General features: G+C 50.3%; 1 protein-coding gene across 2 annotated transcripts in view; it reads right to left on the bottom strand.

Annotated features, from left to right (window-relative positions):
* Positions 1 to 15288, bottom strand: part of GMPR (guanosine monophosphate reductase) — a 43017-nt gene that overhangs the window by 5421 nt on the left and 22308 nt on the right. For both annotated transcript variants that reach the window (XM_081087724.1, XM_081087725.1), the window contains 3 exons: positions 13208 to 13289; positions 8551 to 8657; positions 1259 to 1301 (listed from right to left, as the gene is read on the bottom strand). In XM_081087724.1, the coding sequence (XP_080943850.1) occupies positions 1259 to 1301; positions 8551 to 8657; positions 13208 to 13289 (232 nt within the window). The remainder of the gene's footprint in view (positions 1 to 1258; positions 1302 to 8550; positions 8658 to 13207; positions 13290 to 15288) is intronic.

The following is a 15288-nucleotide window of genomic DNA, read 5'->3' as shown; positions in this document are numbered from 1 at the left end:
CCTGCACTTGCTGGAAGGGGAGTTGATGAGGGAGTGGACGCCAGGAACCTTGCCCAGACCTGCTATTTACGAGGCTCCTTCTTTGGGACAAGGCACTTTAAAGTGTACTCGGCTCCCACTCGGAGCAGGGAATGCATGCACCATTAGCAGGAGCCCAAGATGGAACGCCCACCAGCACTGAGAAGATGCTGCTCAAAAATCAGCAGTAGAAATGCCCTTGGCCGGTGATCCTTCCATCGAGGTGACTGAGCATGCCAGGAGCACAGGAGGCCTGTGTGCTTCCTGCTCTGCCCTGAGGGTGGGACCCTGACTTTGTCATTTGCCTCTTGGAGCCTTGTCCCCGGGACATTCTCCAGGGTTGCTACTAACCCAGCTACTGAGAACACTGCCCCATGTTTCCTTTGGTCACGATCAGTGTTTAAAAACAGAATAAGAGCCAGTGCCCAAGCCTAGGCCATTCTAGGGGGTGAACTCTAACCAGTGACGGGGAGGCACACGGGTGAGGGGAAGAGCCACAGGCATCCCTCACGTCAGAAAGTTTCCCTTCATCAAGAAAGAACAAATAAATCAACCGCAAATGTGACTGTGAGGTCAGGAAAGGAGGGTGGAGCCGCGGGAGTTTGGTTTCTGCCTCCTGCCAGTCAATACACAGGGCGCCCACTTCACAGGCTGGGGAGCCCAGCTGTGCAGGCAGCTCTGACTTCTGAACAAGGAAGTTTGCCCGGGTTAAGCTGGGGGGCGGGGGGCGGGCGTGTGCACAGCATGTTGAGGTGCTGAGGTGCTTTCCTGAGAACAACCCACCGGCTCACAGCTGGACACTGCTGCCCCCTAGTGGGGAACGGGCTCCTCAGCCTCCTGTAAGAAACTGCTTCTGAGAAGCCAACCCCGCTATGGGGTTTCCCCACCGACCCTCCCTGTAGTTACTGCGTATCTGGACCTGGTACTGTCCTTTCTTCAGGCGCCTGAGCCTTCTCAGCTGTGATTTCTGAGCCGTGACTTCACCCACCCCTGGCCTGCAGGATGCCATCCCTAATTCTATCCCTGGGTGCTCGGCCGGCTCTGCCACCAGCCAGAATGAAACTGATGCCAGGGTTTGGGCCAGGGGGGCCTGAAATCCAGGGAGAGGACACTCGGGACTGATCCAGAACATCCCTGCAGGTCCCACCTCCTCCTTCCAGATCCCACCCCGTTCCAGGTTCCCACCCCACAGCCAGCTCACAGCGGCAGGGCGCTCCCTCCCGCCCTCCATTCTCCTCACCAAAGGCTTTGGCGACATCTCCTGGACACGTGCAGCCTCCATCCTTCAAAGAGGAGAGAGCAACAAGGATGTCAGTGGGAGCTCACCAGGCCCTCCCTCTCCCCCGGGGTGCTGGGAGTTGATACCCATACCCACCCCCCAGCCAAGTACACAACCCTCAGAGCCAAAGCCCAACACTCCCCTCAGCAGGCACCTTCCACCCCAGCCCTGCCCTCTGCCTGGGAAGGTGCTGGACATCAGAGGGGCTCCGATCTCCTCCCCCACCAGCCCCTAACCCAGCACGCCCAGCCACCCGCCCTCCAAGCTCACTCTCATGCAGCAGTCAGCTCTCCCCACCTGCCTGGTGTGAGGCGAGATTTATTTAGTACAAGGGCTGAATTATTTTAAGAGCCAGAAAGGACACTGAGTTCGTTCCTTTCTGTTTCCAGGCACTTCGTGTTTCTAATTCCCCTTCATGTAATGTGCCCAGTTACCTTAGTCTGACACCCACCCTCCCCACCCAGCACAGTCTGTTATCCTGGGCTGCCCGGTGGGGTTATGTTTAAACACCAGCAACCAGTACCCGGTTCCCCGGATGCAAAGCCACTGTGCTTCCTCACGTACACAAAGGGCACAGCGTGACCAGGCTCCCTGCTCTGCGCAGTGTGGCTGGGTGGGGTCCAAGCAGGCGAAGGGCGCGAGGGTGGTCTGGAGCAGCAGCCAGACCCACAGGGACAGGCCAGGAGGCAAACACACGGGGCAGGCGGGCTGGTGGTCAGGGCAGCGAGATGTGACAGAGCCCAAACTCAGTGCAGGTCTTGGAGAAACAGCAGGTCTCAGAGGGAAGGGCCTGCTGCCCAAACGTGGGACCCACCCTCAGATTGGCAAAGAGCACTGGGAAGAACACAGACCGCCTTGCTTTGCAATTGGCAGGAAGGTGGGTGTGCTGCTGGAGTTTCTCTTTCAAAGGTACAACCCGTATGCCCTTCACGTGTCCTGCCAATTATTTTTAAAGTGCTTTACCTCTTTATCTAAATCAGGACAACACAATAGGGTTTCAAAGCTATAACCTCAACAGATGATATAAACTCATGCTTCTGTTAAAATAGGTCCCTAACAGCCCTGGCTGGTGTTGCTTGATGGTTAGAGCATGGGCATGCATATGGAAGGGTCGCAGGTTCCATTCTGGGGCAAGGACATGTGCTGGGTTTCGTGTTTGGGGAGCATGCCGGAGGCGACCAGTCAATGTGTCTCCTTCACATTTGATGTTTCTTTTTCTCTCCATCCACTCTCTCTGAAAAAGTAATGGAAAAGTATCCTCTGGTGAAGATTAGCAACAAATAGGTCCCTAACAATATCTGACTTTGAACACACACACACACACACACACACACACACACACACCTTACGCCTTTTGCTCACTTGCTTGTGAGTAAGTAGCCTGTAACTGCTGGGGTGTCTCATGTGGGGCCCTGAAATTCCACATCAGTGGTCAGTGATGAGGCCCTCAGAAGACCTGAGCTGCCAGGACCCTGAGAACGTGAGCTCTGCTCCCAGGATGGACCGGACGTGCAGTGAACAGGACTTGTGCGTGCTGGGGAGAGAAGTCACACTCCCAGCATCCTCTGCTCGCTGTCTGGGTGCCCGCCATGAAATAAACACTGCAGAGCAACATGCTGATGACACGTCACCCAGTGCACCCCAACGTCACATCATGCCTCAGGGCACGGCGGTCGCTCCCTGCTACCATTTACAGGTGATTCCCAAACTTGTTCAAAGGCATGATTTCATGTTCTCAGGAGGCAGAGCAGTAGGGACAACCCCCTGAGATCCGAGGAAGACACTGATTTTCATCCAGAAACATTCATAGCTGCTGGAAGCTTGTTTTAAAGAAAGTGTTCAGGGCTTGCTCCAGCAGCACATATACTAAAAGAGTGTGCAGACACTCAGAGGGTTGCTCGTTTTGTGTTTCAAGAGTGTTAACATTATATATTAGTAGGAAAGGCACCACATCGCATGAGTGCTGTTCAATTTTACCTCTTCTTTAAAAAATAAAGAAAAAAGAAAAAGACTTGCTCATCCATAAAATAAGGGGTAGAAAAAGCAAGCATGGGGTAGGCAGAAGAAATTTGAATCAAACACCTACTATAAGCCAGGAACTATTCCAAACTTCCCTTGTCTATTCAATCACCACAAGAACCTGAAGTTGACATTTTGTAAAGGGGTGTGGGGAGATAAGGGGGGCTCAGGAAGGTTGAGTGACTTGGCCAAGGTCACACAGCTATAATAACAGAAGAACAAGACGAGAACCGTGGTTCAGAGAAAACTCTAAAAATGTCTAGAAGCGTACCTACCAAAACGTTAGCAGTGTTTATCCTACGACAGTGATGGCGAACCTTTTGAGCTCGGCGTGTCAGCATTTTGAAAAACCCTAACTTAACGCTGGTGCGGTGTCACATATAGAAATTTTTTGATATTTGCAACCATAGTAAAACAAAGATTAATATTTTTGATATTTATTTTACATATTTAAATGCCATTTAACAAAGAAAAATCAACCAAAAAAATGAGTTCGTGTGTCACCTCTGACACGCGTGTCATAGGTTTGCCATCACTGTCCTAAGATGATGTCAGTTGTAGTCATATTTATTTCCTTTACCTTTATTTGCATTTTCTAACTTTTTCTAAGCTAAACCTACTTTTGGTGGGGAAATTTCCGAACCTAAAGAAATTATTTGAAAGAATTTGTGTAGGTATTTCTAAATAAAGGTCTGGCTGTTTCTAAAGTACTACATTAAATCAATAAAATTATAGGAAATTTGCTGATCAACCTTTACTTCTTGGCCAAGGGTCAATGAGGGGATGAGGGCACTGCCTGGGTGTAGGGAAGGAGAAGGTGGGGGCTGCTTTGAATCAACCGACCCTCTGTCATGAACAGAACCTCACAACCTCCGTGATAAGCATGTTGAACACGAGTAAAGAAGAGGCAATACTAATCCCAGTCAGCCTAGTCACAGGCCTTCTTTAGGTCCTGTGAAGCGCTACAAAGCCCAAGCCATTTGGGTTGTTGGTGCAAATCCCTCCCCTTCCAATGGTTCAGTGAGTGCTAATTCCTGACTCTGTACTTGAGGACTCTGAGGGGAAAGGGTCTTGGTATCTAGAATAATAAAAGCATAATATGCTAATTAGACTGGACAGCTGAACAACCTTCCAGACGACCTTCCGGACGAAGCCGGGGCTGCGAGGGCCGAGGCAAGCTGCTGCGGCTGCGAGGGCCGAGCCCCTTGCATGAATTTCGTGCACCAGGCCTCTAGTAGACCAGATGAAGCTAAAGTCTCCCGAAGCAATGTGGTGGGAACATGGGCAGGCCTGGGGTCCTGCAGAACCTGCACTCTTTGTGACTTCAGCAAGCCCTTCACCTGCTTTGAGTCTCCTTATTTTTAATGACAGAGGTCAGGGGAGAAAGTGGAACCCTGGAGATGAACAGACTTTGGTCTGAGTGCTGACTCTGCCGCCCACCAGCAGTGTGATCCTGAACAAGTTACTTACGGACTCCAAGCCTCAGCCTCCTCACCTGGGACGATTACTAATTGTGTGTGTCACCTTGACTGGTTAAACATTAACCTCATATTTCTGTGGGGTGTTTGTGGATAAGAGTCACATTTAAACAAGTAGACTGAGTAAAGCAGATTGCCCTCTCTAATGTGGGTTGGCCCCATCTAATCAGTTGAAGGCTTAAATGGCACAAAAAGTTGACCCTTCTCAAGAGAACTTTTCCTAACTGGCTGCCTTTGAATTGGGAAGTGAGCTTTTTCCTCCTGGTTCCAACTGAAATATTGGCTCTTCCTGGTTCTCAGGCCTGCAGACTTAGACTGAACTCCACCATCAGCTTTCTCTAGCTTGCCGAGTCATCCTGCAGATCTTGGCACTTGTCACCCTCCATAAGCACATGAACCAGTTCCTTCCAATAAATCTCTCTCTCTCTCTCTTTCTCTCTCTCTCTCAACACACACACACACACACACACACACACCTGGATGTTTGTCTAGAAAACCCTGACTAACACGCCTATCAAAAGATAACAGCTACCCACAGTTGTTCCAAGGATTAAATATTATATGTATGGTATGCCTGGCAGATAGTAGATGCTCAATAAATGATAGCCATTACTTCCTCCAAAGTTGTTTCCACCTTTAAAATCCTCTCCTTTGTGTGATGTCTTTAGCAGATGACAAGACAAAATAAACTGGTCACACCTTCATCTTTACCTACACGGGGGGAGGGGGAGGATTCCTGAATTTTTTAGGTCTCTGCCTCTCAGAGCCCATGTGGGCCACAATAAATAGAAATCTGACTCACGTCCAGCCTCTTGGGTGTAAGCACCTGCTGAACAGACTATGCTGTGGCTTCCTTCTGCATGTCACTGGCGTGGATGTGCTAACTCAGCAGCTAAGGGGGGAAATGAGACAGCTAGAAGGCAACTGGACGGAGTGGCAGGATCCAAAACGTCTGATGGGTTTCCAGTGGGGTTAGGACAGCCGGCGATTGGGAGAAAACTACTTGTGAAACTCCATTAGTCAAAGGGACGGTGGGTAAAATGGCGGCTCTGAAGCCTAAGACACTCAGCTGGGCAGAAGGAAGGAGCTGAAGTCAAGCCTACAGACCCCACATAAGTCTGCGAACTTCATTTGATCAAACTGAACTCCTAACCCCATCTAGGAAACCTCTCCCGTTAATGGGAAGTTAAGACCCTCGGAGCACCAGGCCACACTGCCCCCAGCTGACAAGTCCGCTCGTTCCCTGGCGCTAGCAGATGAGACCTGCCTCTGGAACAGTGACCCGAACTGCAGAAGCCAAGCCGGCGGTTCTCAGTCTTGACAGCACATCAGGAGCACCTGGAGGGCTTGTGAAAACAGACTCCAGGGCAGGGGTGGGCAAACTTTTTGACTCGAGGGCCACAAGGAGGGCCGGAACAAAAGCATGGATGGAGTGTTTGTGTGAACTAATATAAATTCAAAGTAAACATCATTACATAAAAGGGTACGGTCTTTTTTTTTTTTAGTTTTATTCATTTCAAACGAGCTGGATGTGGCCCATGGGCCGTAGTTTGCCCATGGCTGCTCCAGGGCCTCACCGTCCGCGTTCCAGATTCGGGTCTGGATGGGATCCGAGTTTCCCTAACAAGTGCTCAGTTCATACTGATGCTGCTGTTCTGGGCACCGCGCTTGCAGAACTGCTGAAATAAGCTAGAAACTAGGTGTGCTGTGCACGGAGCCCAAACCAATTGCCCGTCAGTCACTGCGGTGCGAGCAGAGCCTCCGCCCCTCCCACAAACGGTCCCGTGGTCTAAGCAAGTGTGACATTTCTGGAAAGGCACACGTACGGGATCGTGGAATGTGTTCATAGTAAACCTACGAATTTGACCTCCACCCTTTTGGAAATTGTAGCCATTCAAGGTGTATAGTAGAGAATCTAAATTCTGATTAAGATTCTTGATGGTAACAGAGACTTATGGCTGATGAGACATGGTGCATTGGGGGCCAACCTCTGAAAAGTCGAATTCACCAGGATGGGGTCCAGGAATGTCAACTGTACAAAGCTTCCCAGGTGATTCTCATGCAGTCAGCCCAAGAATCTTAAGGCTACTGTGAGCCTCTGAGAACCACGGGCGCGCTGGAGAGAGTGCAGTCTGATGACTTCTCGGTCAATCACCTCACTCAGCAAATGCAGGATGACAGCTTTGTGTCAGCCTCGTACACACTAGTTGTTTAATAAGTGGCTGTTAATTTGTTCGTTGTGGCAAAAGCTAAAGGGAAAGGCCTTGAGAGGAGGCCTTAGAACTCCGTCTGCAACCAATCAACCTCAGTCATTTACCAGCTTCTAGCACACAGTAGAAGCTCAATAAAGACTTGCCGACTGGATGGATGGGTAGATGAAAGGCCTGAAGAATTAGGAGCCCAGGCAATCAGCTCTAGAGCTGATGTTAAGGACCTGCCTCCTGGCTTAGTTGTTACCTGGAGACCACAAGTGGGGAAGCAACAGCTGCAGCTCAGGCTGTGATAAGGCTCAAGGGGGACAATATGCATACGTGACGTTTAATGAGTGTTAGCATACCTGCCAAGCAGGTCCAGGAATCAAACCTCAACAGCTGAAATGCTGAGCCAAAATCAACAAGATATCATTCCCCAGAGATATGAAATTCAAAGCATTTGGACTGAAAAAAAATAACCTAGCATTTAATGTGGGAGCATAGCTTAGCAACTGTGCAACTGAAAAGATCTGAAGATTTAATTTACTATATTCAATATGAGTCCATTGTTATAGAACCACTAAAACTATGTCACTACTTTAGAATTTGTACAAAAACAAAACAAAATTTCACATATGCATCATCCAATAAACGGAAGCCATGGTTCTATCTGAGTTGGTCAATTGGTATGGACACGCGCTGTCCTGTCTGAGCACCTCATGTAGCAGGGGAGAGACAACTCTCTCCAACTCTGCACTGCGGCCACGGCGATAAGGTGGAGTAGAATTACAGAAAAAGTGAGGATTTCATCTCGACATCCATTCAATCCCCTGAGCACTCTGGAAGTGTTCTTCCAGGAGCTTCATGAAAGTGTCAGGCCACTGTCTCTGCCTCCCCTCACCTCCTTCCCGTACTGGTCTCAACCCGCAAAAATCTAACTGCTGCCCCCACCACGCCACGGCGTCTGCTCTCTCTCTGGCACCTGCTGGCCCGCTGGCACATCCGCACCGCTGAGATGTGATCAGCGAAGGTGAGGTCAGCCTGAAGGAGGACAGGAAGGGCTTCTAATCCAAGGACTGACGTTCTTATAAGAAGGAGAAATTTGGACACAAAGACAGACATGCACACAGGGAGGGCACCGTATGAAAACTGCAATTATGGTGCCACAAGCCAAGGAGCTATCAGAAGCTCGAGAGGCCTGGAACAGAGCCTTCCCGGAGTTAGAGTGTCCGTGGCCCTGCTGACACCTTCATCTCGGACTTGGCCTCCTGGCTGTGAGACAACACATGTCTCTTGTGTAAGACCCCATCTGGGGCGGCCCTCTCACTCCCTCAACGCTCCCCACCTACTCTCCATCGTGCTGCCTACCACTCTGAGTTGTTACTGGCCAGAATTCTTACTCATGTGCCCGCCTTGCTCACTGTGTGAGCTGTGACCACATACTGCTCGCTCCCTGGCCCACAGGATGCTGCTGGGTGAAAGGCGACTGGAAGCAGGGCTGCCTCGGGGCCTGCAATCCTGAGATGCCCCCTCCCCTTCCCCCCAGCCCCGCTTGGAGACTTACAGAGATGATGTGCCCCTTCAGGCCGTGGGCAGAGTCTGCGCATTCAATCACGGCACTCAGCTGGGGGTACCCCACCCCCGTCTTGGTGCGGGTGGTGCACACGGAACCTGGATGGAAGACAGAGATGGTTCATGGATGAGCAGAATGGGACACAACGTGAGCCTCCCTCACTGTCACGTGGCAGAGGAGAGGCGCGAGGAGGGACTGCCCAGCAACTCCACCGAGGTGGTTAAAAGCGCACTGTGTGGCTGTGCACCCCTTCGCGTCCTCAGAGCTGTCACCTGCTCACACCCAAAACACAGCCCACCCCATAATCTGCCACCGTCACTCTCCCCTACGACAGCAGCTCCCCTTCCTGGCCGAGCACGGACTCTCCACACTTAAGCTCCCATCCCTTCTCGCCGTCCTTCCCTCTCCCACACAAACATACTACATTTCAAGGGACCTCCTTGATTCCTCCCACAGCCTCCAGCCTCTGGACCTTCCACTTTTGTCCAATTCCTTACTTCTCCAGGCCTCCAGGCCTCGCCTGTGGCATGGAAATTAAAACATTGGCCTCACAGGATAGAACTTAAATGGCATAGGGAATAAAATCATTTGGCCCAGGACTTGGCACTAACCCTAAGCCTGTCCCCTCACCCTCACTCTCACCCAAGTCTGTCCTCAACATGCCCAGCCTGCTGCTCTCCACGATCTCACAGTCCACCTCCAACCCTGTCCGAATCCGCATCCAGCTGGGCTGTGAGGTCAGCCTCCGCTCAGGACCCACACAAGCCACCTGAATGCCTTTGTCCCCTTGGCCTCTGTCTTTCCCACGGCCACGGCCAGTCCTGGCCGCCCATCCCGTTATCCCAGTTAGGTCCCAGCCAAGTCACGCCAGAGGCTCCCGCAAATGCCTGCTCGCTCCAGACCCACCCTTCCTCCCAGCAAGTGCACACCCTGCTCCGAGACACCCATCAAACCCCCGGGCACCGCCCCTCCGGCTGCCCACCCTCCAGCCACTCTGCCCTTCCAGTTCCTCCTGTACAGCCCGTGTCTTCCCACCTAGGGAGTCTCTGTGCGTGATGTTCCCTGTCCAAACACGCCCCTCTGCACGCCCCCTCGCCCCCCTCCCTGTCTTGCCAACCCTTTCTCGTCTTCCAGGCGTCATCGTAAATGTCACTGCCTCAGGGAAGTTGTTCTCACTGCATTCATTTAAAAAAGGAGGCACTTAGACAATTATTTGTGTCAGAACCAAGGACCAGAGTTCTCTGCTGGCTGGTAGGCTGCTGGACGCTCACTCCCGCAGAGCAGTGGTCGGCAAGCTGTGGCTCGCGAGCCACAGGCGGGGCTCTTTGGCCCCTTGAGTGTGGCCGCAAAGTTTCAATCGCACTGTACGTGCGCACCGTCACGTAGTATTTTGTGGAAGAGCCACACTCAAGGGGCGGCAGTTTGCCACCACTGCTGTAGAGCACTGAGAATGGAGCCCGGACCTACAGCACTACAGATAGCCACCGAAAGCATCTGAGAGTTCAAGAATGGATCAGTCACCCACATCCCTGGCGCCACTGCCTCACACTCAGCCAGTTCCTGCTGGAGGTCCCCTGGTGTCAACAGCGGAGTGCCCTAAACCCCTCCTCTGCCCGCCAGCGCTGGGGGTGAGGTGCTCAGAGCCCCGGCCTCCTCTCCCGCTCCCACCCCACCAGCGGCTTCAGAGCGTCCCACAAATGTCTCCCAGGCGTCCTTAGGAACAGGGTCAGACAGAGAACCATGCCCGTACTCCCAGGCCTCGCTTCCCCAAGAAAACAGGATAGGAGATCCCCTTCTCCTGCATCTATCCTGCTGCAGGCCGAGACCCACCTCCTTACGTCCATCCCTTCCATGTGCACTCACAATCCTGGAGCCAACCCGTGCGTGTGCTGTGTGAGGCAGAGGCTCTGGGTCGGAACTGGCTTTAGCCCTCTTCCCCCTCAAGTGCTAGATCCTCAAGGGAAGCAGGGGCCTCGGTGCAGAGGCCCGGAGCTCCGCACAGGTAAGGAGAGGGCAGGGGAGAGGTCTTTTTCTAAATATTAAAATATTTAATATGAAATTATTTAAATTTAGTTAAGGTTAGAGTTGTACTTTTTGATGGTCGGCATTTCCATGTAGCTCCTAGGAGACCTCAAACAGTCTTCTACCCAATCAGAGCAGTAAAAACCTCCTAAATGTAACACGTTTTTGAAAGATCTGCTTTGCTCTCTTCATTTCTAGTTTCCGAGTCTACTCTGAGGATGGCACCTGCCCAGACTCTGTGAGTCCAGCCCCGGGGTCCGCTCTGGATCCACGGCCCAGAGAAGTCCTCTCCGGGGGCAGGCAGGCTCCTCTCAGGACTAAGGTGGGCGAGGACCTGATGAGCCCCCAGGTTAAAGCGAGAAACTGGGCCCATATTTCTCCCAGTCCTGGCAGCAGGGGCACCCAAGTTCAATGCTTTCTCCCAGCTCCTGGGAGTTACTCATTAATGGACCTTGTTTAGTGCTGTCATTTACGTACACATTACTCAGTGTTTGCACTCGAAAGAATTTGTGAAATGTCAATATAATCTCCAATTAAATTAAAGAAGCAGCTCCAATACGTCAGGCTCAAAGGGAGCCACCGACCCTGCTCAGTCACGTCTGTTCCAGACAGACAGCCAGGGGTCACACGGTGCCCGCGGGAGGACAGTCAGTCTCCAGGGAAACACATAGAGGACGCGCATGCAGACACCGCGCACAGCTGAGTGCCCGAGATCACATCAGGAACAGCTCCTCGCGAGCCAAGAATGCTGTGCACCCCCACGTGCCATACAGCACCCACCCGCACAACGGCAGCCACAACGGCAGCCACAGGACACTCAACACGTGTTTCTGATTAAACAGGTAGCTGGCGCGCTCCCCTGCCTTAGGAGCAAGAGTCCTCCAGGTCTACGTCCAGCCTGTTCTATTCTATTACAAGCCTGGCCTATTGCAGCCCGTCCTAAGTGGGAGCTCCTTGTAAGCAAGAGCTGGGCCTTATCCTTTTTTTTTTTTGACTTTCAACAACGACAGATGCTCAGTAAAGACCAGAGTTGTCTTTCCTGTTGCTCAGAGCGGCAGTCGCCAACCGGTGGTCTGCGGACCACTGGTAGTCCATGAGGTCCGGAAGGTTGGCGACCGCTGGCTCAGAGTGTGCTACAAATTGGCTTAGGTGAGTGGCAATAGAAAAAGCCCAATCTTGACACTCTCCCGTGTGTTAAAGGCTCAGGGGCCTGGATGGGCCGATAGGGCTCTTCTTCCATCACAGTCCCTCGTGGCTCTCCTTTTCCCTCAAGGCTGACAAGTGTGTGAATCACAGCCCAAAGGTGTCTTCTCCCAGCAGCGCTTGCCCACACCCTTCTCCTGTTAGCTTATGATTTGCTTCCTTTTTTGGTAATTTTTTTTGGGTAGGCAATATTTTTTAAAACTATGTTTTTATTTATTTTTAGAGAGAGAGGAAGGGAGTGGAATAGAGAGACAGAAACATCGATGAGAGAGAAACATTGATTGGCTGCCTCCTGCATGCCCCCTGCTGGGTGGGGATCGAGCCCACAATCAGGCATCGAACCAATGAAGTCTTGGCTCATGGGTCGATACTCAACCACTGAGCCACACCAGCCAGGTTGGATAGGCACTATTTTTTTTCAGTCTTTGCTGTTTTTATTCCCAACTGAAAATGTGTATCTTCTTTCCTTGGCTCCCATTTTAGTGTCTGGTTAATAATGAATATGAAGGAAGAATTTAAAAACACGAAAGCTCAGCTCAGGTATGGCCAGAGGGGATAGTGAATGCCAACTGGTCCCGAGAGAAAGTGGAGCCACCAGTATAAGAATAGAAGGGCTCACCTCATTCCCTCAAGACACCAATGAGCAGTTTTAGGAGAGGGTGCCAAGAAGAATTGGGCAAGTCTGATCTGGATATGTACCAAATGAGAAGCCCAAGTGCTAACTACCTGGGCGACACACGGGTCAAGTTCAATATGGCCTCACAGCCGCATGCTACTTGCAGTGTTTGGGGTCCCTCAAACACTCACGGAAACCTGAGTCATTCATGTCCATGAACTGTCCCAGGGATTCTTCACCCCTCATCTTCCTCTTCACAGTGTATGTGGTCATGAACGAAATCTGCATGTTTCTCTTCCACAGCTACACTCTAAAAGAGTGATGGCGAACCTTTGACACACGTCAGAGATGACACGCGAACTCATTTTTTTGGTTGATTTTTCTTTGTTAAATGGCATTTGAATATATAAAATAAATATCAAAAACATAAGTCTTTGTTTTACTATGGTTGCAAATATCAAAATATTTCTATATGTGACACGGCACCAGCGTCAAGTTAGGGTTTTTCAAAATGCTGACACGCCGAGCCCAAAAGGTTCACCATCACTGCCCTAAAACCTGGACCTCACACCCTAACCACTCCCACGCTCCTTGACAAGTTACCCGGGGGCATCAGATGGCAACTCAATGACATTTCTAATGAGGAGCTTCTGTGGAAGCTCAATGAGATCCAAAAGAAATGTACTTTAAACTTGTGAGTGGGTCACTCGTGGGCTCCCTTCTGGCCATCTCCAGCCCCTGTGAGCCCCAGACCCCATTCCTCCCCCCCACACACACACCCTCTGCTGTTCTCCTGGCAAGTCTTACCTGGTCCAACTCCCACTTTGATTATATCTGCTCCGGAGAGAATCAGCTCTTCCACCATCTCCCCTGTCACCACGTTCCCCGCCTGAGACAGAAAGAACACAGCTCACGTCATGAACTGCTCCTGGTGGCACAAAGATGAATGAGGGAGGAACTCACACCTGGATATAATCATGAGCATATCTCAAGCCACCAGGCAACGAGGGAAACAAAAGAAAGAAAGAAAGAAAGAAAGAAAGAAAGAAAGAAAGAAAGAAAGAAAGAAAGAAAGAAAGAAAGAAAGAAAGAAAGAAAGAAAGAAAGGAAGAAAGGAAGAAAGAAAGAGAAAGAAAGAAAGGAAGGAAGGAAGGAAGGAAGGAAGGAAGGAAGGAAGGAAGGAAGGAAGGAAAGGAAGGAAGGGAGGAAGGGAGGAAGGAAAGAAGAAAGAAAGGAAGGGGGAGGGAGGGAGGGAGGGAGAGAGGGAGGAAGGAAGGAGAAAAGAGGGCTGCGGGGGTTAGGAGAGAAAATATGGGATCCTATAGGAGCACAAAATTTGACACCCGGAGACTACGTAGAGTATAAAACTCTATGATTTTACAACTCTAAGACCTTAGACCAGTGGTCCACAAACCGCAGCTCGCGAGCCACATGTGGCTCTCTGGCCCCTTGAGTGTGACTCTTCCACAAAATACCATGTGCGGGCGTGCACATACAGGGAACGTTGTGGAGTGAAAGAAGATGTAGCATCAAGGATTGAGAAAGGTATGTTGAGATGGTTTGGACATATAGAGAGGATGAACGAAAGGAGATAGACAAACAAGTATACAAGACAAGTTGGAAGGGGTCGACCTCAGCGAATGTACCTCAATCAGATTGAGGGCATTTTTAGCAAAGGCCAGCTTAGGAGTATCCTAATTAAGTTAATAACAATGTACCTACCTATATAGTTTAAGTTTAAAAAATTTGGCTCTCAAAAGAAATTTCCATCATTGTACTGTTGATATTTGGCTCTGTTGACTAATGAGTTTGCCGACCACTGCCTTAGACTATCTAGGTCAGTACTTTGCAAACATTTCAGCAACAAGCAAAACAAAACCCTACAGAGAACAAATACATAAAATAAGCTCTGCAACACTCAGCTGATTCAAATTTTGATTGTTGGGCATAAAATGCATCACAGATTGTAAAACCCCTGAAGAACCTTTGTGGAGCCCCAGGGGCCAAGATCAGGAAACCGCTGGTCATCTCACAGCTGGGAAGACACCCGTGTATCTGCCCTTGGGTGAGAGGTTCCCACCCAGATAGGAAAGGGCAGAGGAGCCCCCGTGGACCAACAGCACTGGAACCGGCTCTGTTTTCAGAACACGAAGCTGTGACCCTAATAAAAGATATGTAAGCCAGGACATGGCAGCATCTGAAAACCAGAGGCTGCCTCTGGACTGGAAATAGCACCAGTTCTCTCACTGCAGGAGCCTGGGAGCCCTTTCTGACAGCTTACTGTCCTGTGGATTCTTCAGCTGGTGCACAGACGTGGTGCGATGCCTGACTGAATTTTCACAACGGCACAAAGTCTTATTTTGGGAAATGGATCCTTACTCATGCCACTCATTTTTTTTAAATTGAAGTCCCACTGTCTTTCATTGAATTGATTCCCAGGGGGAATTTTTCTTTTTTGACCAACACAAAGTGACTCTTAACTTTGTATGAAATTATCTTGAGAAAGGGCGATAAGGAGGGCTCAAAGCTGCTTTAATCCAAGCAGCATCTGACAATCAAAAATGATAGATGGTCCAGAAAAAGGGCTCCAACATATGAGAATTGTGTTACGGGTCAGTGAGGAGAGGAATCATATTTCAAGAGACTGAGCTGGGAAAGGCATCTTTTGAGAACAAATACAGATTATTACTCATACTTTTCACCAAAATAAGCTTCAGGTGGATTACAGAGTCAAACTAAAAGTTTTATCCCCCCCCCCCCCAAACTTAGAAGAAAACCTTGAATACTTATAATAAGCATAAAAGAGAGAGAAAAAAAACATAAACATGGATCTGCCCTGGCTAGTGTGCTCAATGGTTAAAGCGTCAGCCTGCACACCAAAGGGTTGA

This window comes from Myotis nattereri (assembly GCF_964212035.1).
Source record: "Myotis nattereri genome assembly, chromosome: 3".
Taxonomy (NCBI): Eukaryota; Metazoa; Chordata; class Mammalia; order Chiroptera; family Vespertilionidae; genus Myotis; species Myotis nattereri.
The sequence above is the reverse complement of the archived record's forward strand: the minus strand, read 5'-3'. Positions and strand labels throughout refer to the sequence as shown.